The following is a 21,925-nucleotide window of genomic DNA, read 5'->3' on the forward strand; positions in this document are numbered from 1 at the left end:
ATTATATTTAAGCCAAAGTAATTATAGTGCTATATATTTTTACCATGTATTAAAATAAACACCAGGAATATTGTGGGATATGGACAGAGGTTAAGATGGATCTGGGAGAGAACAGTGATGCACTATCCTGGACTGTGGTGTTCACTTTAGGTTACTCAGCGGTAGCAAACAGCAATATAAATTTAGGGTGATGACGCTGATTAGACTCATTCATTCGTCTGTCAAGCAGTGTGTTAGGAACCTACTGTGATCTTTGCAGCATTGAAATGAGATAGCTTGTTAGTCAGAAAATGAGACCTCTGATCCCTGCAGCTGTTGTAGCTGGGTTAAAATAGATCTAATTGGTTAATTAATATCAGATAGATCCAAGTCTATGGAGAAAAAAACGTTTGAAACACAGTGTTTAAAGCAGCCTGAGCTGTTGGTTCACAGAGATTACTTTTACATATGTTATTTGAAACTGTGACTATGTTTAATACGAGAATCAGTTAATAGTAACAACTATATCGGAGGATGAAGTGCAACCTGTTGCACAGTGTGATCGGCATCTGTGTCCTAAAAGAAACACAAAATGACTAAAATAATCTGAACCAGCTGAATACGTATGTGCAAAGACATCAGAATAAGAGACTTGGGGGCTGTGTCCACATTATTTCATTTGTTTAAGAGCTAAATATACATAGAGTATGTAAAAAAGATTTTTTATCTGAAGTCACCATTTATGGAATTCATCTTGCAGAAGTGTGATGCAGGCATGGGAAGGGTCACGTTTACATATACCAAGGATGAGCCCTCTGTCACACAAGATGCCTCAAGCATCCAGCAATTAAACTTTTGAAATTAACTTTTTATTTATGTATTTTTTTAACGAAGCAGTAGTAGTTGTAATTATAGTATCAAATAACTGTAGAATACCTTTTGAAAGAAGAATATTATATCTTTTTAATCTTTGAGTTAAATGTATTAGTATTTTCTGTTTTATTAGTATTTAAATGTATTGACGTCAATTTTCTGAAAATGACAACACAGCAGACATATGTCTTCCGTCCTTCCTCTTTACGTCTTTCTCCCTTCTTCTCAGCTTTATTTGCCTCTCCATCTTTCCACACACGTTATCCATTTGTTTTTTTTTAATCTACCATCTCTCGTCTATCTTCGTCTTCTCCTTGCAGCCCTGCTTCTACCTCCTGACTCCTCCTTGCTCCCCCATCTTCTGCCTCCTCCTCCCTTGTCCATCCCTCTCTCTCTCTAAGTAATGAAAGAGGGATTTTTGAAAGAAAGAGAGTGAGAGAGAAAGAGAGACAGCAGAAGGAGGAGGTTGAAGTGGAGGGGTGGGTCCCTATAAGAGCAGCTGCCTCCAGCCTCCACGTAGCCAGAAACACCACACTGAGACAGAAGAAAGGAATCATACGCTGACAAACTGCATTCACCCAAGGGACCTCCTATTGGCAGCCCCAGGACAGGTAAGGAATCCTTGGCGAGCAGGAGGGAGTAGTACAGGAGGAAAAGAAACTGCTTGACCTCTGACCTTTATATAAAGAATTTTTTCCTTTGTAGTTTTCTCAGTATTGTCATGCACTAACCGTTTGTTGTGTGTATTGTTGAAGAAACCCCATAGAAACTATACATTTACATTCATTTGACTCGTCTTAGTTCCTTTAAGGGTGAGTGATGTTGCATTGCAAGCCCTGTTTAGACAGCCCAAAAGATAACAATGAAATCTAAATTTAACAGAAAATACAAGATAAACAGGAGAAAGAAGAAACCAGTGAGTCCTTTTTAAGAGTAAAGCTTTATTATCCCAGTCAGTACGTGTCTTCATTGCTACTCTGTCACCCACACCTGCTGGAGTCTCCCAGGATAATTACTTTAATAATTACTGAGTAATAATTACTTCTGGGTCGTTACCTTCTGACATTTGAGCTTAATCTCACTGAAAAAAAAAATATAAAAAATATCTCAAACTGTAAGTGACAGTGTGAGTTAACACAGTACCTCAGGTTAAACACTTTGTGTTCAATAGAGTCAATGCATCTGCTCTTAAAGAGCAGCTACAGACCTCAATGTTCCTTAATATGTATGATTAAGAAGTTAGCTATTAGTGTTGATTAAAAAGCAGAAAGTTATGTACAGAACACAGAGCATGACGTGAAGAGGCTGCATCTGAGGAGTACACATGCATTTTAATTTGTAAGCACATTGGCAGGTAGCAGATAGAAAGGTCATAAATTGCTGGTCATGATTTGTCATTAATCATCAAGCTCTGATTCACAGCTGATAGGATCCAGGAATGAAAGGGGACTCTTTGCAGGGATATGTTGTTTGGGTTCATCTGAAGTAATGAAAGGTAATTTGGATGAGCTCATGTTGCCTAATGAGGGTAAGATTTTGCAGAACTCCCTTCATCAGAGGAATATTTTTCGATTTTTTTTGACGCAGTTGCCTGAAGGTTATGTTGTTTTTAATGACAGCTTCTGCCACATTCTTCATTAAAGTAAAAATACTTTGGGTTAATTATGACCAAAACAATTACATGAACATTAACCAGTATGAGCTCTCATGTAGTACTTATAGACTGCTCTCAGCTTATTTTGAGTCACTGGTGTAATTTGGAATGAACATTGCTACTTTAAAAGGTAGCGGCTCAGAAATCAAGGGTTTTACTGACAACAACTGTGAATAAGTCTCAAGCTTGTTTTGTTGTTGTCATTCAGAACCAGCTGTTCAGCTCCCTTTATAAAATATAGAGACTAAAAGGTTCAATTAAGTAATATAAATAGATTTTATTGACATCTAAGGCACCTGGACACATCTGGCCCATCGTTTTGCTCCAGACTTCAATGCTCTTTATTACCCCGTTCAAGAGCTGGAGTAATGAATCAAGCTAATAGGATTGATTAAAATGGTTGGATCTTTTATCAGATTTATCAAATGACAATTTGATGACACATACATCATCCATTATAGTTTTTAATTTTCTTTAATTAATGAATCATGTTGTCTAACTAACAAATGTAATAATTAATTTACTATTAATCATTGTAACTAATTATTAATCAATCAATTTTAAACATGAATCTTATTTTTCTGTCATTTATTTGCATTAGTAGTACTAAAATAGCAGCAGCCTCCTTCTTACATAGTTTATTAATATTATTCTTCCTGTGCCTTTAGGCATTTAATAAACTGATTACTAAGAGCTGCATTTATTCAATCTCTTAAAAAAAATCTTTATAAAGTCAATAACAAATTTGAATATATCTTTTTTCATATTAATAATTAGCCTAAGGTTATATTTAGCCTGGGGCACACTTTTCCTTTGACCTTCAAAGAAATTGTTTAAACAAAGGCAACACTGATGATTGAATTTTCTGTAGTAAACTTTTGTTTAAAGACCTTTTTAACAACTGTTAATCCTTGGTCTTGTGTCAGTTTATATTCATCTTCAGGAATATGTTTACAGACAGTGCTATTAAAAAGAATAAAAATAATAATAAAGAAGCGTCTGCTTTCTTACACTTCACAGCAAAATTTCCTGTGGGTACAACAGATCAGGGTAGAAGATGTTCCTATAGCTGTCTCGTTGCAGGTGTTTTGCGTTGACTGAATAAAACCAGATAAGGAATGTCTTTGGTGAGGCTGCATGAACACTAAATAACACTATAAAAATGTAATGCTTACATTTTGAGGAATACTTTGAAAAGAAGTTGAGGATTTGGTGTGGGTGGTTTTAGGTAAACACGCTTTTGTATTCAGAGATACTGATGTATGCAAAATGAGGTTTATATTGTAGCTCAGTTGTACCATTGTGAAACACATAATCTTGTAGTGATGAACATCCTTTCATTTTGTGGGCGATTTCATTGTGTACCTGCAGACAACCTGACAAACACTGCCAAAGTGACAATGAGAGATAGTGAGAGAGATGGGATTTCAAAACAAACTGTAATTGCAAACAAAATGTTTGAAATATCTAAGACAGCTATCTTAAACATTGTAGAATCAATCCAAAGAGACAAAAGAAGGCTCACTCACGGAGCTCTGAGCTTTTTTGTTCATGACATAGCTTGTCTTGCAAGTTTAATTTCTCAGTTTTTATTCAGACAAGAAAATTTCTTACATTTCTTATCCCTATTGGAAATATTTTCAACTCACGCCTTCAGCCAAATGCATCAAATATAATGCTTCTCCTGGCTTGTAAATCCCTTCTAATCCACAGTTCTCTTCCTGTCACTAAATACATTCCACAATATCATTATTTTATATAGTGAGATATATATATTTTATTCCAGCACAGTTTGTGTGAAGAACCTACAATTTTGTTGTACATGTTATTTTCTAATTCTTTTCTTTTCTATTCTATTCTATTCTATTCTATATGGATACACGTCGTTAACACTCACAAAACATTCTCATTTAGGGTAGAAGGGGAAAATGGAATGAGGAAATGATTGCTGGATCACAGGTCACACGGCATAGTGGCGGGGTACACATCTCTGACAGCAGCATTGAACTGCCTGTGAACGTGTGGACTTAATCCAAAGATGCAATGTTCCTAACACAGCAGGATCTCCAGCCATCCTTTTATGCTTATCTATCCTTTCACAGACCCCTCTCCTTATCGTCTTGCTGTGTTCCACTTTTCCCCTCTGTTTCAACACCAAATAGAAATGATTCATGTCAGATACAGTCTGTTGAGGAAGAAAACCCTACTTAAGGTTACTTAATTTCTTCGATATCTACTCAAGAAAAAAACTAGAAGTCATGATTATTGCTGTCTAGATACAGTCTCCATACTTTCCCTCTGTCTTAACACGTGGATATATTAAAAGACCTGGATGTGACCTTCTTAGTGGCAAATGATGAGCCTACTCCCTTGAAATTGCATGCTTCCTCAAACTAAATTGCAAGAGCAGAAAGACATAAATGCAATTAGATTTTTTTTTTATATCTATTACGGCAACGACAAAGCTTTGATCATTAGTGCATTTGGCAAGCAACAAATAATTGTTAATATATTTACTATTCAATCTTGCATTGCAATATTTACTTGTAGTTCCTGCTACATCTGTTGCTGCTACATTTTGATATGGGGAAGATTTGAAACATGATACGTTTCTATGCTATTATGCATGACGTACAAGCCTCAGGCAAAATTATTTATTTTTATATTTGTTGCCTAATACTAGCCAGTGATGGGAGGCAGGATGTGAAAAATGTTTTTTTACAAGAAAGCTGAGTGCTTTGTATGTCTCATATCCACCTCAATCACCTCCTGCAGCCTGTTATACCTTTTGAATCTGTCAGATTTTAATTAATCTTGTAATTAAATTAACATAGTCATAATAATATAGAACAAGAAAAGATTAAAAATGAATAAATGAACAGGTAAACACTATACAGTAATTTTTTTTATTATTAACAAATGATAAACATTTGTTAAACTTATTAACAAATCATTTTAACATTTAGATTTTTAAAACTTTTCAAACTACTACTACAAATTACTGTGAAAGACATCATGCTGTAGTAAATCGGTAGGCAGTGAAAGAGGGAAAAAATCTGGTTTTGAAGGAACTTGATCTACAGCTTTGACTTTACAGATCAAAGTGTAAATTAAGTTCAAGGGAAATTATGTCTGGCATATCCATGTTCCAAATCAGGAGTTAGTAATTTACTGAGGAAATTTGGTGATAGGGCGTGCAGTCTGAGCCACAACTTGACCTGTTCATTTCAGTCATCTGTCAGTGAATCTCTGTAATAACTTGAAAAAAGTGCAATAATAACAAGAAAAATCATTGGGAAACCAGTCTGGTGTGACCTCTGTGTAAGTATGTGTCAGTCACCTCTACAACGTCAATTGACTTCAGGTGATTAGATGCATTGAGAAAGGAAATTGATTTAGCTTAGCGTGTCTGCTGTTAATGGCTTTAGCTGCTACGTCACACTCAGTCTGACTGACAGGGAACATGACCCCCTCCCCCCCAGAAACCAAATAAAACAAAACTTGAGGTCTTTTTCTAAATGTTTCCTCAAATCTGAGATTTATCGAATCACAGATGCATCAATCACAAAACTATATGAGTAATGGTGCAACTGACATGACCTCTGACCACGAAAGAGAAAGTTTAAAGAAATAACTTAAATAAACCTTGTTTTTCACACAGATGAGTTATAGCTTTTGGAACATTGATACTGAGACATACATGCAGAAAAAGTAGAGGTTGTAGTAGAAATGTTATCTTGTTTTGGTGGGAAACAAAACAGTGCAAGTGAAAAAAATAGCAGCATAAAGTGTGAAAAGAACAAAAGACACTGAAACGGCGTCTTAAAAGAAAAGAAGAGTTGATAACAGGGGAGTATAAGAGTGCTCGTAGGCATAAGGAAGAATCATGTATTGATGTCCAAGATTTATTTGCTCTCCTGAAACGTGTCACGTCAATGACCACACTGCCATTTTGCCAGTTAGACATCAATATTACAACAAAGAGCACAATGTATTTTGAGTGGGCCTGGGACAGGTTGTCACTCACAGTCTCTTTTCTGACAGAAAATGTACTCTGGCTGCAGGCAGAAGACTAAATAACATTTAATTACCTGTCAAATCGACTCATCAGCTTATAAAACCAACATCGTGATTTCACTCCAGTTATTTAATATTTCTTTAAAATTGCTCGTCCTCACTCCTGCAAGAGTTGGAAGGATTTTACTCCTTATGAAGAAGTTGTCTGAGCTGAATTAGCCCATAAAATAATCTGTACATAACTAAGGATTCAGAAGAGTGTAAAAAAAAATGCTTTAAGCACGCGTTGCATTAAAATTTTACGTGACATATTACACCAGTTACTATTTTTAAAATATACTTTATTGTCCCTTAGGAGAAATTCAACATTCCTCTGAGATTTTGGTCTATATTGACATAATAGTGTCACACAGTTGCTGTAGATTCGTCAGCTTCACATCGATGATGTGATAAGCCATCCATCCATGAATTAAGCCTCGTGACATGGCACGTTATCCTGCTGGAAGCAGCCATCAGAAGATGGGTACACTGTGGCTGTAAAGGGATGAACCTGATACAAGGCAGGATGGTTCCACGCTTACTCCAAATTCTGACCGTACAATCCAAATGTTGCAGCAGAGTTTGAGATTTATCAGCCCAGCTAACATTCTTCCAGTCTTCTGTTCTCCAGCTTTGCCTGTATGAACTGTAGCCTCAGTTGCCTCTTCTCAGCTGACAGTAATGGTACCTGCTGTGGTCTTCTGTTGCTCTCAGCTTCAAAGCTTGATGTGTTGTGGGCTTAGAGATGCTCTTTTGCTCTTGTGCTTGGTTGTAATGGCAAGTTATTTGAGTTTGTATTGCCTTCATCTCAGCTCAAAGCAGTCTGGCCATTCTCCTCTGACATCATCAATGCAATTTCACCCAGAGAATTGCTGCTCACTGGACAGTTTTGCCTTTTCACACCATTTTCTCAGTAGATCAGCAGTTCTAAGTTCAGCACATACAGAATAATCCTTTTTCCTCATTCTTAACAAGAGCTTAAAATTCATCAGGTTATTTTCACTATGTCTACATGCCTAAGATTCATATATTTATAAACAGAGATGGGCAGTAACGCGTTACTGTAATCAGATTACTTTTTTCAAGTAACGATTAAAGTAAGGGATTACTATTGCAAAAACGGCAATTAGATTACCGTTACTTTCCCGTAGGAACGCTGCGTTACTGCGTTACTAAAACTGTGATTTTTTTGCAAGAATGTCTCATAACAGTGACGTAAGCGAGTGCGACGTTCGTGAAAACAGCTGTGTGCAGAGCAACAATGGATAATATATCGAGTGCGGGAGAGAGTATGAGCGTGCGGCGTTTAAAGTGTGGAAGTACTGACCTTACTTTGAGTTTGATTCCATAAAAAGTGACAAAAACATTAGTGTCCGTTGTGCGTGGGAAGAAAACTTCTTTTTACAGCGAAAAAACCCCCCTAAACTTCCAAGCAAGCACCGAGTGCGCTACAACGTAATGGGAAATTCAAAGAGAAACTCGCGGATTCTTCCACTGACCGCTGCGGCACACCTGCACCAGGGTAAACCTCCGCCTACCCGACTCCTGCTTTACAGGTGAAAATAGAGCAAAAGGACCGCTGAGTCTTTGACTTTATTTATTTTCTGCTGTGTTTTACTTGCATCTATTTGAAAGAGTGAGTGTAAACGCACACAAAAACAATATTTTATGTGCTGGAATGTGCAGAAAATAGGTTTAAATATTAAACAAATTTCTTCCAGTCAGAGAATGTTGCATATAATTAAATTTTTGCTTGATGCATAAAGTTAAAAGATTAAAACTAATAAAACAAGTTTTAAAAAGGGACTTTTCCATTTGATTACATTTTGTATGATGGATTATGTAGAAAAAGTAGAATTGGGCTGAAAGATCTATCGCTTTATCACCTATTCAGGTTGTAAATCGTGTTTTTAAAAAGTAACTAAGTAACTAAGTAATTAATTACTTTTGAAAATAAGTAATCAGTAAAGTAACGGGATTACTTTTTGGAGGAAGTAATCAGTAATTAGTTACTGATTACTTTTTTCAAGTAACTTGACCAACACTGTTTATAAACATAAATATAATAAATGTACATATGTAGAATGAAATAATAAAACATGATGAAACTATTCACTACCACTTTGTTTTGCGCCTGTGCGCTTTTTTTTCCTTTTTTTTTTCTTACAATAAAAGCAGCCGGTGAAGTAGCAGAGTAAGTTAAAGAAAGATAAGACGGGGAAATTCAAGGCAGGCTAAGAAAATTATATTAGAGAGGTAGCTTGTGACACTTGGATTTGCACGAACTCTCTATGCACTGAGGATAGTAATCTGTTTTATACTCATACAATTTTGCTGCCCCTTTATACTTATGGTCCATCATCTTCCTCAAGTCAAATTTTCACGTTTAAAATCAAGTGGCGGTTGTCACATCAGTTCATAAAGTGAGCATTGTCTGTAGTAGAGACTCAGAGCCAGTCATTACCACACAACAGAGTCATTGCAATCATATCATCAGCATTGCATCATCATTTGGCAGACAACAGTTAAACTCACACAGCCTTGTAATGCCATTTGTGCATATGCACATCTACAGTGTGTCTGGCATCACAGAGGAAACAAAAAGTGAGGAAAGTTACAGCCGAGCGGAGACCCTGACGTGGTGCACGGACGCAAATTTGGCAATACTGTGGTCTTTACATAAGTTACCCGATAATCTGCAGCTTTGCTTTTAAAAAAAGATGCACTCCAAGACGGATGCACATTGCTCCCCGATCAGCCACGCGTAAATAATCCGGCTTTAAGCCGTACTTCAGGCTGGGAGTAATTTATTTTTTATTTCCTATTCTTGATGAGAAAATGGCAATAATGGGGAGAAACACTGGTGGAAACAGTCGATAATACGATGTGAGATAGTTTGAGAATTTCTGAGGGCTGTCCTTATAGTGAGGTGTATGTGGCTGGATGACAAGACCAGAAATTAGACTGGAATATAAGCCTTTCTTTAACCTTCTTTAACCTTAACAGCACTTATTTCTAGTTTCCTTGATGTAATTTAGAAGATTCTGAAGATTATAGAGTTAAATAAATGTACACACATATTTTCAAAGTACAAACTTATGTTCCTGTGTCAAAATATATTTATTTATTATAGAAAATGAAAGAAAATGCATACCATTACATTTTTAATCACATAGAGGTTGCTGAAACAACCATTCAGTGTTTATTTCCTCTTAAAAATGTTTTAGCTTCACTTCATATTATTCCTAGCTCGCCACACCCCAACCTTCATTGACTTTATGACCCACAATTTGAGAATCAGTGAGAAATAACTGGTTTGGACACTAATGAGAAATGCATTTCCTTTCATCGGGGGGCTGGACTTATTCATTTTGACTGCAGACATCCATCAGTAGCGCCTCAGCACAGTGCCACACAGTAATGACTTAATTAACTGGTTTATTTAGTGGTTAATCAGTTAATTAAAAGCAGAATAATTGAGTCTTACAGGCACTCAAGAGAACATGGCAGACTTGAGAATAAATCCACACTGTGCTTCATTTTTACAGAGCTTTGAACAATTTAGAAAAGACGTCAAATATAGATAAACACTACCTTCAGGGCTCCTCTGTTTGCACACATATCTGTACTCCAATATCCTCAGTGAGTGCTATCAGGCTGTATTCGTTCTCTTCTGGTATATTCTGGATAGCAAATCGGGCCTTAGTTCTTTGCCAGTGAGAGAGTTAGCCCAGATAGGATAGTCATCTGTTCCCTAAAGTGTAGCACTGGTTGCTCATTACATCTCCAATGACAGCTGCCCAAGCATATTTGAATTTTTACAAAATTAAGAATACTTATCATATTATTCTGACAGGGTTAGCCAGTTGCCTTATTTTGTCTGAAACTTGTGAAAGAGGGAATCATCTGAACAAAAAGCTTTTAGACCTTTCCAAAACATTTGACTTAGTTGAAGTAGTAATGTATAGATGTATAACTCTGCGACTGTTCTGTTGGTCAGTCAGTCTAAAGTGAAATATTCTACCAGTAACTGGAAATTGTGATAAAAACATTAAATTGATCGATCTATGTTTAAACCCTCAACTGTGGTCATAGGCTCTAAGAAGTGACCAAACGAATGAAGTGGCAGATTTAAATGGGCAAAAGGAGTTTCCTTTAGTGTGACTTGACTCAGCCTGAGAGATACAGTATGGTGAGGAGCTGAGACATCTAGAGCCTAAAGTAAAGCTGCTGCTAAGGATCCAATTGATCTGATTCAGGCTTCTCATCAGAATGCCTTTTGAATGCCTTTGGAAGTTTTCCAGGCACGTCAAACTGAAAAAAATCTTGTCTATCTAGAGCCCAGAAGAGGCACCGGGGCAGGCCAAAAACTCACTGGAAGGATTATGTATCTAATCTAGACTGAATGTGTGAGAATCATCCAGAAGGACCTGGAAAATGGTTTCTAGGTCCTTCTGGTTGAAGGATATTTACTTAGCCTGTTACCACCATTGCCCAACCTAGAATACGGTAAGTGGAATAAAATAGACTGAGGCATGGACGGCTGGAAGCTCACCCTCTGACTTTCAATTTAACAAAATCAGAAAGTTGTGATTCATAAATAAAATAAAATTACAGTAATATTAATCCTTAATTAAAACATGGAAAATTGGCTTGAAAAGCAATGCAGTCATTTGGTGCAAGCATAACTACTAATGTTTAGTAGTAGTATAGCGGTATAGTATACTAAAATATTAAAACTGAGATAGTAAAGGCTCAGCTCAAAAAGCAGCAGCATGATTTCACCCTGATGAACATGATTTAACCAGATGTGATTTGTTTAAAGGTAAAAGCTCACTGTTTTCTTATTTAAATTATTCCATCTCGTAACATTAATCTGTGTGGTAGAGAAGATGGATTTGTCTGAATGCAACCATTTTACAAGCAAATAAAACATAATTTAAAATCCAGCATACAGAGGGACATGCATTTGTATTCCTAAAACAGAGGCTAGATGTTGAAAGATGAAGAAAGCTTTTTACCTGTTTGAGGTAAGAACATATCCGCCACACCATTACACCACCGCCAGCAGTTGGCAGGATGTATCCATACCTTCATGTTGTTTATACAAAACTATGACCCTGCCATCTGAATACCACAACAGAAATCGAGACTCATCAGAACCTTTTAAGAATTTTCTATTGTACAGATTTGGTGAGGTCATGTCACTTGCAGCCACAGTTTCTTGTTCCTATATGATAGGATGCCAGTTCTGTGTGGTCTTCTGCTGTAGCTCATCTGCTTCAAGTTGGACACACTCTGAGATGTTCTTGCACTGGCCTCTGGCATCAACAAAGCCTTTTTGTCCAGAGAACCGCTGCTCACTGGATAGGTTTTCTTTCCTGACCATCAGTGGCGGCTCCTGAAAAAAATCTCAGGGGGGGCAATTTTTATGATATCGACTAAAATGACCCATTTAATGAGTACATCAAACAACACAATTTTAATTTAAATTTAAAATGAACAACCATATTCTGGCCATTTGTATAGATTTGTAAAAATGAACAACCATATTCTGGCCATTTGTATAGATTTGTAAAAATGAACAACCATATTCTGGCCATTTGTATAGATTTGTAAAAATGAACATGAACAGATTTTTTTTTTTTTTTTTTTGAATGAATGAAAAATAACTATTGAAAACAACTGTAAACTGATTGGGGGGGTGGGCTAAAGAGAGAAAGAGAGAGGGATGGAGAAAGAGAGTAAATATGGTTAAGGGTTCTTATTTGTACAAGAACTTTGCTCGTCTGTCTTTCTGAGTGGCAAATTTCTCGATGACCCTGGTGTTGAAATCAGGAAGTTCTTGTGTGAGTTTTTTCTCTATGGACAGCATAGCCAGAGCGTTGAGCCGATCCTGAGCCATATTGTTTCTCAGGAAAGTTTTTATCCTCTTTAAAGTAGAGAAACACCTCTCCGATTCTGATGTTGTCATTGGTGTGGTGATGAGGATGTTAAGAAGACTTACAGTTTCGGTGAATGTGTCTTGAAGGTTGTTTTCCATCAGAACCTGATAGAGCGCCAGCGCACCACTACAACTCTGAAACTCCTCGTTGTCGTAGATCAGGGACAGTTCTGTTTTAAGTCTGGCTTTGTCCAATGAGGGATAGGCTTCCACTGTGGTTTGTAGTGCTGCATCTGGAAAATTTTTGCTGTGTTGTTGGAACAAGTCTCCTTGCAACAGAGTGGCGCTGACAAGGTGCTTGGTGAAAGAAAACCTCTCCTTGGCATGGCTCATAATGGTGTCGCACACCTATCCAATAATATATAATTGGTAAGAGTTAGATTCAGTGGTAAGACTTTGGCACATGTCTCATGTTAATCATTATTCTGAAAAAAAAAATCTGTCCATAACAAAAGAAAACAGTCATGACCACTATATCAAATGACATCTGACAGCATCGTCATTAGATTTTATCTGATGATCCGATTTAAATCAGACCAAGCAGCTAGTGCTTACCTCCAGTGCCAAATGGTGTTGCCTGTCTTCCCCCAATGTTCTCCGTCTCTTTGTGGGTGGGTCTTGAACAGGTCCCCTGTACTCCTCATCCACAACCAGATTAGGAAGTGCCTCCCTGATCCAATACATAAGTTTCATTAATGGCTTCTGAAAACTGAATAGGGATATATTAACCAAACACAAACCAAACAAAGGTTGTGTTCTAATTACCGGGAATTACTGGATTTAATTAATAACCGGACCTGGTTTAATGGCTGGGGGAAAACCAGTGCAAGTAAATAAAGGCCCTGGCCATAATTTCAGGAAATAGCCTATGGTATAGGCTACATCAAATCATTACTGGGAATATACTTCATCAAATATACTTAATCAAATATTTTTCATAAAATTACTTCAAAGGCTGATATAAATCAAAATTATCTGAATTCCATTAAACATTTAAGTCACAGAACACAGAATATATGCAGAGAATTTGATAGAATCTATGCATAGATAATTAACATTTATTCTAGGTTACATATTTATGCTTTTATGCCTACCTGATAGCCTGCATGCGGCTGATGAATGTCTGGGTGATCCCTGCGATGGTGACAGAATCGATGTTTCTCTTCTGTAGGTGGTTATACAGCATGTCTACATGTGGCATTATCTTGTGAAACAAGGCCAGGAAAAAACAGAAAGCTTCGTCTTCCAGCATTCTCACGAAACCACCGGCATCTCTCTTTGTAGGGGCATCAAATCCTTCACTGTTACGGATGGTCTGAAAACACCTCACCAGATCGTCTTTATGTTCATACACTGTATTCACAGCACGACTGTTGAAGTTCCAACGGGTTGCCGATGCACTTGGAAGTCGGTGCGCCACCACCTCGTCAAGCACTGCAGTCCTCTTGCTCGATTTAGTAAAAAAAGAAGCGAATCCTGCTATGTCGGAAAAAAAGTGACTGATTTGAGGGATGTGGGAGGTTGCTTGTTGCATTACCAGGTTTAACTGATGGGCATAACAATGTACGTAGTGAGCGTTAGCATAAATGTCCTGTATCTTACGCTGCCATCGTCTCTCTCTGACCTTATAGCTCACTTAGGCTACTGACTGAGGTAAAATTCTAGAACAGCAAATCTTCGCGCGTTTTCTGCAGGGGCGCAATTTTAAGCGCCCCCAAACCATTTAATTAAGCGACGCTGATAGGTCAAATATTTATTATTTTCCCCTGGCAACCATTTAATGATAGGCTATTTCGCTGCATATCAAGGGCGCTTTGACGAGCGCCCCAGAAGAAGAAAAACACCGTTTGTTGATTGAACTTTAATGAGTCAGCTGGTGAAAATGTTAAAATACGCCTGGCTGTATATGGGCACACACATAGTAAAACTATCATTGATGAATTTTTTAAAAATATATATTTTTACTCCTCCACATTTGGGGGGGCGGAGCCCGAGCGCCCCCTATGGGCCAGCCGCCACTGCTGACCATTCTCTGTAGACCCCAGAGATAGCTGTGTCAAATGTCAGTAGATCAAACACTTGGGAAATAAACCAACAACCATGCCACGTTCAAGATCACTTTACTTTCCCTTTCTGATGATCAGTTTGAACTTCAACGGGTTGCACCGATCATGTCTACATGCCTAAATGCACTGAGTTGCTGCCATGCAAATGGCTGAATAAATGAGATAACTGAGATAAAACCAAGTAATTAGATAAAACCAGTTTATCTAACAAAGAGTACGTCTTTAATTATCTTCACTCACTGCTAAATTAAGGATATGTGGCTCACCTGTGTTTTCCTCTTCTGACCACATCTCAGTAGAGAAATGTGGCCATCTTTGCACATTATCCTCTTGCTCTTGGAAAACAAGCAGGGACAGATTCAGTGACAGGAGGATGGAGAACGAGATGTATTGTGGCCACATGAATGCGCACAAGCTGTTTGTCTAAATCCAGTGCCATCTGTCTTACATTCCTGCCTAAAACAGCTGTGATGTTCTTTTGTCCTTCACTGGCAAACCCACCCTCTTTCCCATCAGATTAAAGACTTGACACACACTTTTATTGTTTGCACACGAGAAGGCTGATTAATTTTGCAGAGCTATTGTTTTTCATGAGTTGTCAGAGACTGGACTGAACTGTACTGCAATTACATTTCTATCGTTTTTTAATTACCCTGAATAAATTCCAGATTTCTAAGATATTAAAAAAGTTTTTCACTGAAGACAAATTAGTTCAAAATTTTTTTTAAGCTGTTTTAATAGATAATTTAAACCAGCCGTTAAAGTTGCATTTTAGTACTGTCTGTTTTAATGTATTGAAGTACAGATACAGTGTGGACATATGCTTGTGTGCCGTGTAAGTGTGTGTGTTCCACTGTTTTGTGCATATGAGTTCAAATTTGTTTGTCATCAAGAAACAATGACTCAGTTTGTTGCCGGAGGCATTATTGAGGCATCAATTAAAGGAGTTAACGAGTTTGTTTAATGAGACGAAAACCGTAATTGTGTTTCTGACGTCAGACTTGCCAGACTCTTCCTACCAAAATAAGGTCAAACTGTTTTATTTTGTTTTTGTCCCTGTCTGTATGCTGTTTCATTTATCGCTTACACTCATTCAGTATTTCTTTTTTTTCCATGTGGATGTGCTGTTTTTCCTCTTGAACTCTTGTCTGCCCTACACAGTATTTAGTGCAAATCACACATTGATGAGAAGCTAGTAAAAGTTTAAAACAGCCATCCATTCGCTTATCCTTTTTCGGGGTCCCGGGGGTGCTGGAGCCTATCCCAGCTGGCTTAGGGCGAGAGGCAGGGTACACCCTGGACAGGTCGCCAGTCTGTCGCAGGGCTAACACATAGACAAAGACAAGTAATTGTGCTCACATTCACCCCTATTTCCAATTAACCCAACCCCACTAACTGCTAACTAACTGGAGTGCCTGGGGTGAACCCACGCAAACACAGGGAGAACATGCAAACTCCACACAGAAAGACCCCTGATGGTGAAATTGAACTCAGGATCTTCTTGCTGTGAGGCAATAGTGCTAATCACCGTGCCACTGTGCTATTAGTATCAGTTCAAGCTATTAGTGTCAGTAATAATTAAAATGTTATTTAAAAAATAATTTGCATTAAAAGTGACTTTCAGTTCTATGTATTATTACTGTGATATTAATCGAAAGTATTTAGCACACTAATGATTGAATAGTAGCTATATGTTTGTGTGACATAATGACACTAATTGCACAAATGGCTGGCTTAACCTCAGTTGATAGAACAGTAGTGGTGTGGTCAAGGACATCAAGGATATTCTAGTAATTCTTGAATGTTTATTTTAAAACTAATTGTCAAATGTAATGCATCCATGCAGTCTGTGAATGCACCTTTCAGTCCTTACAGGAGATAACTATCCTCTCATCCAAATATGATCAGTTCCAGCTCAAAAATCAATACTGTCATTACCATAATGCCAAACTGAGAAGAAATACCAACATTATTATTGATATAATACATAGAAAGAAGTGTCACTATTAGAAAGAACACAGATTGTAATATAGAACAGACCAAGTGAAATGTGTGGGACTGCAAGAAAAGGTGCATAAATCTGTCTGCTACTTCAGCTCTATTGCTTTATATTGACTGGTATTTTAGAGCTATGATGGGAACTACACATCCTAACTTAAAGAGTCAGTGAGTCAGTGAGGCAGGCTAACTTGTTCAACTAAACAAAACCACTTCTCCTGTACTTTTTCGGGGATGGGCAGAGGTGAAGGCAGATTGACTGAGGGATGCAGTCAGTGCTCCCTCATCCCTCATCAACTGCCTACTGAGGTTTTTGTCAATATATTTAGCTGAATTTAGAATAATGAGCTTGGCAAGCTCAGTCCAAGGTCTCATCAAAAATATATTTGAAAGTAAAAAAAACCCAACCTAAAACTCAATCTAATTGATAAAATATGACAGTAATAAACAGCTTTGTCTCATGCTAACTTCTCTTATTATACTATTATCAACTATAGCAGATATTTCCATAGAAAACCCTGTAAAAATGTGTTGGATACTTTGTACAATATCTGCGTCAGAGAGACACAGTTAGCACCTGAAGTTAGAGGGAAATTTCAGAGCTATATTTCCCCAAGGACTTTGTAAGAAAAAAAAAACTAGTATTGAAACAAAAAACAGAGCTAAATGAGACAGAATATTACAATTACATTTGCCTCGTGGCCAGAAACACGAGTCCAAATTTATGACAATGTTGCTCCCTAACTGTTACAGTAAGGACTCTGTAACAAGCTTGTCACATTAGCTTAAAACATGTGTTCATACTGCCTACACAATATGCTGCTAATTGAAAATGACATTGTGGGCTTAACAAGCACAAAGTGCTTTTTAAAGACTACACTGCATGCTTGATTTTGGATACCCTGATAGGTAATGTAGCAGGACACCACAAATAAACAAAACTTCGTTGATAGACATACAGTTATGATTTCAGCAGGGATTTGTTTCCTTGTCCCTTTCTTCAATTTTTATTTGGCTCGCAGAAATTATTATTGGTGTCAAGAAAATAAGGCAAACCATGACATATCAGAAGATACGGACTTAATCACTGCACATTTAGCTGAAACTACTTTTCATAGCAATTTGATATTATATTACATAGAAGTATATTACTCTGCTATTCTGCAAAGACAGATAGTGTTTGAAAATTACACACTCACCAAACACTACAGAATGTAAGTTACCCGAGATGTAGTTAGTTCAGTATCAAAGTGTTGGACTGAACACTTGCCTTTCCTCTGTCCTGTTGTGCAACAGAAGGTGGGACCATGAAGACTGTGGTGGCTCTGCTTCTGCTCTGTCTCTGTGATCCTGGACAGAGTGACTGCCAGGCTGACTGCTTGTCTTGCAACAACATCCTGCCCAAACAGCTCAGTTTTAACACCATGGTAAGGGCTCAACACACATCAACACACATCAACACACACACACGCTTGTGGTTATGAGAGTGACCCATAGTCACAAAGGTGAAGGCAACAGAAGAGTCAACTGGGAGCAGTTAAAAGGTAGCTGCTATTCTTCACTTTCACATCAATAATTATTAATTATTTGCCATCAACCATATAATCAGTAGTTGATGGTATTATGCATAATAATTTTTCAACAATATCTTATTATGAAACTACTATGAAGCTCAGTTTTGCTACACATCAGCTATGAAATATTAATAACATAATAATGCACAGCAGATATGTCATGAAGGCAAAACTGGTCTTCTCTCACATTAATAAATCAGCTAACATATAGCGCTAAATAAATCTCTTCACTTGTATTATTTTCATTTAGTGAATATAAAGTGGAAACTCCTCACTCCACCTCCCTGTATTTATCTCATCCTCTCAACAGCTCCCTCACTGACTGACTCAACAAACTACCCTTTTGGCATTTGAGTTTTAATTTGTTGTGGCTAATTGATTCCTGGGGATAGATGTATGTTTCTCTTCGTGTTTATGCCTGGTGGTTGTTTTTCTCTACTTAATGGCATGTCTGCTTCTAAGTCAATTTTGGCAGGGAGCACACTAGAAGACGTTCAAGTCCACATGGCTTAAAACATAACCTTTTAAACTGTTAGTGTTAGGTACTTAGCTCAGGTGTGGTATTTAAAGGGACCTCAAGTGAGCCTAGTGCTTAAAGACAAATTGTTATTTAAAGCTATGCTGACCACCTTTTACTCCTTTGCTAATTTAAATGTTCAATTTCTTTCAATTTCACTTGGAAATCTTGCAGCCCTCCAAGCACCTCAGTATTTCATGCATTACATGTTCGAATCCTCAATCTTATTTTGACAGATGCAGTCCAGTAACACAAACCAGCATACCAGTTACAGAATGGATCCGCATCCATACTGCATCAACACATGTCATCTTCGGTGATGAAAAACAGGTTCCCTATTTAACGGTGAAGATGTGATTTAAGGCTTAGGGTTTGGGCTGAGGTTAGCATTAGTGCTTGACATGTAGTAGTTGACATGTAGTATCTTCGAAATTAGTGTATGTCAGTGTTCTTTGAGAGACAGACACCCAGGCAGGCAGGCAGGCAGGCAGGCAGACATGTAGACATATCACAAATGCCCACTGAACAGCTGAAGTGGAAGAAAGAGGTGATAACAAGGGCAGAAATCTAATCAATGTCCTTTTGTCTTATTGATTTTGGCATTTTTCAAGTTAAGGACTTTCCACTCAAGCAGCCCTAGCAGATCAGGTGCTTTAATACTGCAGCACATGTGTAAATGTCTACGCTTTTAATGCATAGACGTGTTCAGGACTCAGATTACCCAATCATCTAACAATGATTGCATTTTCCAGTTTCTCAGTTGTATGTAATAGTTATATTTCCTAATTTTGTGTGTCATGGATTTCTCAGGAGCCATAATGGGAAAGACACAGCTTCATCCAAAATGTATCAATTTAGTAATCAAATAGTCTATGTTAGTCAGTGTCATTAGCGTGTCAGCATGAGTAGGTGTATGGTTTTGTATGGCGCAAACCAATGACTATGATTCATTTTAATATTTGTTAAGAGATGATATAAACAGCTCTGCCAAAAATAAACAGATCTGGTCATAAACCTTGTCCTTTCATTTTGTGGACTTCAGCTGTGTTGTCAGTTGTATGTCTGGGAATCAGCATCAGTAAACTCAGATATCAAGTGGAAACTGGTAAAATGATGTAAGTGTGTGACTGTCAGCCAAGAATACTGTGAGAATGCCTTCAGTCTTCACTGTAATTCATCTTTGGTTGATATTACATTACCATCAAAACAAATACGAATTTAGTGATGTGCATGCTTCTATTTATCATTTTTTTTTAAATGCAGCAGCATTATTTATTTTGGTGTTTTTATCTGAGAGATTACCTTATGTGCAAACTTTTGTCTGTTACAAAGATCTCCTCTGTTGGGAGCTGGGAAATTAAGATTATCTCCTGTCTTTGTCTTTGTCAGGTGTGTTTCATTGAGTGCGAAAGCAGCGTTTCCCCATCCTCCTCATGGGACCTCTGTCGTGAAGCACTGCTGTCACCAATCTTGTCCCCAAGTGGTTCAGTGTGGAAACGATCTCAGGAGGAGGTGGAGGCTCTGTTTCCTGGGGAGGACGAGCAGATGAATGGACATTTGTTTCTTCCTATTGCACTACAGAGGGTTGATCATGTGACCCATGGACTTGATGCAGAGGAGAGGGATCTGGGTGGGAAGGGAAATCACCTCAACACTGCCTATAATTCCCAGAATGCGATATCCCTGGAGGATGAGTATGCAGAGGAGGAGGAAGGTCAGGAAGGAGGAGACCCTGATGTGGCAGCAGGGCAGGGAGATGCAGCGCTAATCTCCAAAAGGTTTGGTGGCTTTGTAAAAGGGAGGCACGGCCACAGGAGACTCATGTCTCCAGGAAGATCCTACCAGAAGAGGTATGGGGGCTTTGTTGGTATTCGGAAGTCAGCCCGCAAGTGGAACAACCAAAAACGTTTCAGTGAGTTCCTGAAGCAGTATCTGGGGATGAGCACTCGGGCCACTGAGTTCAACAGTGTGTCAGAAGACCTCACTCAACAGAATGAGGTCTGAAGTCTTTTCATTGATCTGTTTTGTAGTCCGGTCACTAACATGTCAATGTTTGTCTGACATCATCAAACCTATTAAATCTAAGTAACCAAAATGAAGCCCATAATCGGAGACTTCTGTTGGAGTTCCTTGATGTTCTGAGATATTTGAAGTGCTGATTCTATTTTCCCATTCCTTGTATTTATGTTATCAAACTCTCCTTTGAACACTCATATAGTTTGATGCTCCAGTGGAGGTTTTAGGCCCTTTGAAACTGCATATAACCTGGCATGTTTCCCACCTCTTGAAACTCTTCATTTTTCAGACTTCCCATTCTGTTCCCTTGATCAAATGTAACAGTTTCATTTGATTGGCATTTTACTTTTGAAGGAAGCTTTTACTTTTAAAATCCATAGTAGTCCTGCAATGATTTACAGTAAAATGTAGATTTATTTTACTGTTTTATACAATCTGGCAGTCAGATTACCAACAAAGGTAGCATAATCCTTGCTGTTCTGCTACCAGGTATTATATGATTATTTTAACCAATAATTTTAGTATTATTTCAGTAATGCTTAAAACGCGTACATGCATCCTTAATGTTGAATATGTGTAAGTTCCTCTCTCTTAAATATACCACTATCTTGGAGCAGAATGCAAAAGTCAGTCTCTTTAAAATGACAACATCATTTTTCTTTTAATTTATGGTTTGGGTAATGTCAGCAGTAATGTAAAGTAATCTGTATGTAACTTGTGGAAAATAAATGGAAAAAAAAATCAGCTCAAATCTGTTGATTTATCACTGTGCCAAAATACACCTGAGACAGGGCTATTGCTATTTCATGTACAAGTGAGCAACATACATAACTGGCTCTTGAAGCGCCAGTGTGTACAAAAAGTGTTGGGTTCTTGAACTGTGCTAGTGTGGAATATTTTTCTTGCTCATTATTATAACTTGTAAATAGCTGGATTTAAACATGTCAATAAATATAGTTTAATATTTCCTTCGTGGCTTGTCATGGAGCAACTGATTCTGTGTCTTGAAGTGTTTTTTCCTTTGTTTTTATAAGACAGATGACTATTTGAAACGACATTTTTTTTGGAAGAGCAGAAAAAATTATTTGGTCTCTCTATTAAATTATCAAGTAGGCATACATGTAAGTAATCTAGTGGTAGCCCATGGCTTTAACCCATAAGCTTTAATAATAGAATCTTTATACTGATCCAATGAGAGAGGAGCTGTAAACAATATAGATGGATGGAAATGATTTAGACCTTCCAGAG

General features: G+C 37.7%; 2 protein-coding genes across 2 annotated transcripts; one reads left to right on the top strand and one right to left on the bottom strand.

The window, feature by feature from the left end:
* Positions 1–1,311: 1,311 nt before the first annotated feature.
* On the top strand, positions 1,312–21,672 carry pnoca (prepronociceptin a). The gene is made up of 3 exons (XM_085465722.1): positions 1,312–1,463; positions 17,867–17,997; positions 20,051–21,672. The coding sequence occupies exons 2-3, from the start codon at positions 17,878–17,880 to the stop codon at positions 20,663–20,665; spliced, it is 735 nt and encodes a 244-aa protein (XP_085321848.1). The 5' UTR covers positions 1,312–1,463; positions 17,867–17,877; the 3' UTR covers positions 20,666–21,672.
* LOC146718252 (zinc finger MYM-type protein 1-like) lies at positions 12,253–14,220 on the bottom strand. Its single transcript, XM_085464817.1, has 3 exons — positions 13,601–14,220; positions 13,062–13,176; positions 12,253–12,854 (listed from the first exon to the last, which is right to left on the bottom strand). Exons 1-3 carry the CDS (start codon positions 14,038–14,040, stop codon positions 12,327–12,329), a joined length of 1,083 nt encoding a protein of 360 aa, XP_085320943.1. The 5' UTR covers positions 14,041–14,220; the 3' UTR covers positions 12,253–12,326.
* Positions 21,673–21,925: the final 253 nt, after the last annotated feature.

This window comes from Copadichromis virginalis, linkage group LG1 (assembly GCF_057382275.1).
Source record: "Copadichromis virginalis isolate Kocher_CV1m ecotype Utaka linkage group LG1, C_Virginalis_male_GT1.1, whole genome shotgun sequence".
Taxonomy (NCBI): domain Eukaryota; kingdom Metazoa; phylum Chordata; class Actinopteri; order Cichliformes; family Cichlidae; genus Copadichromis; species Copadichromis virginalis.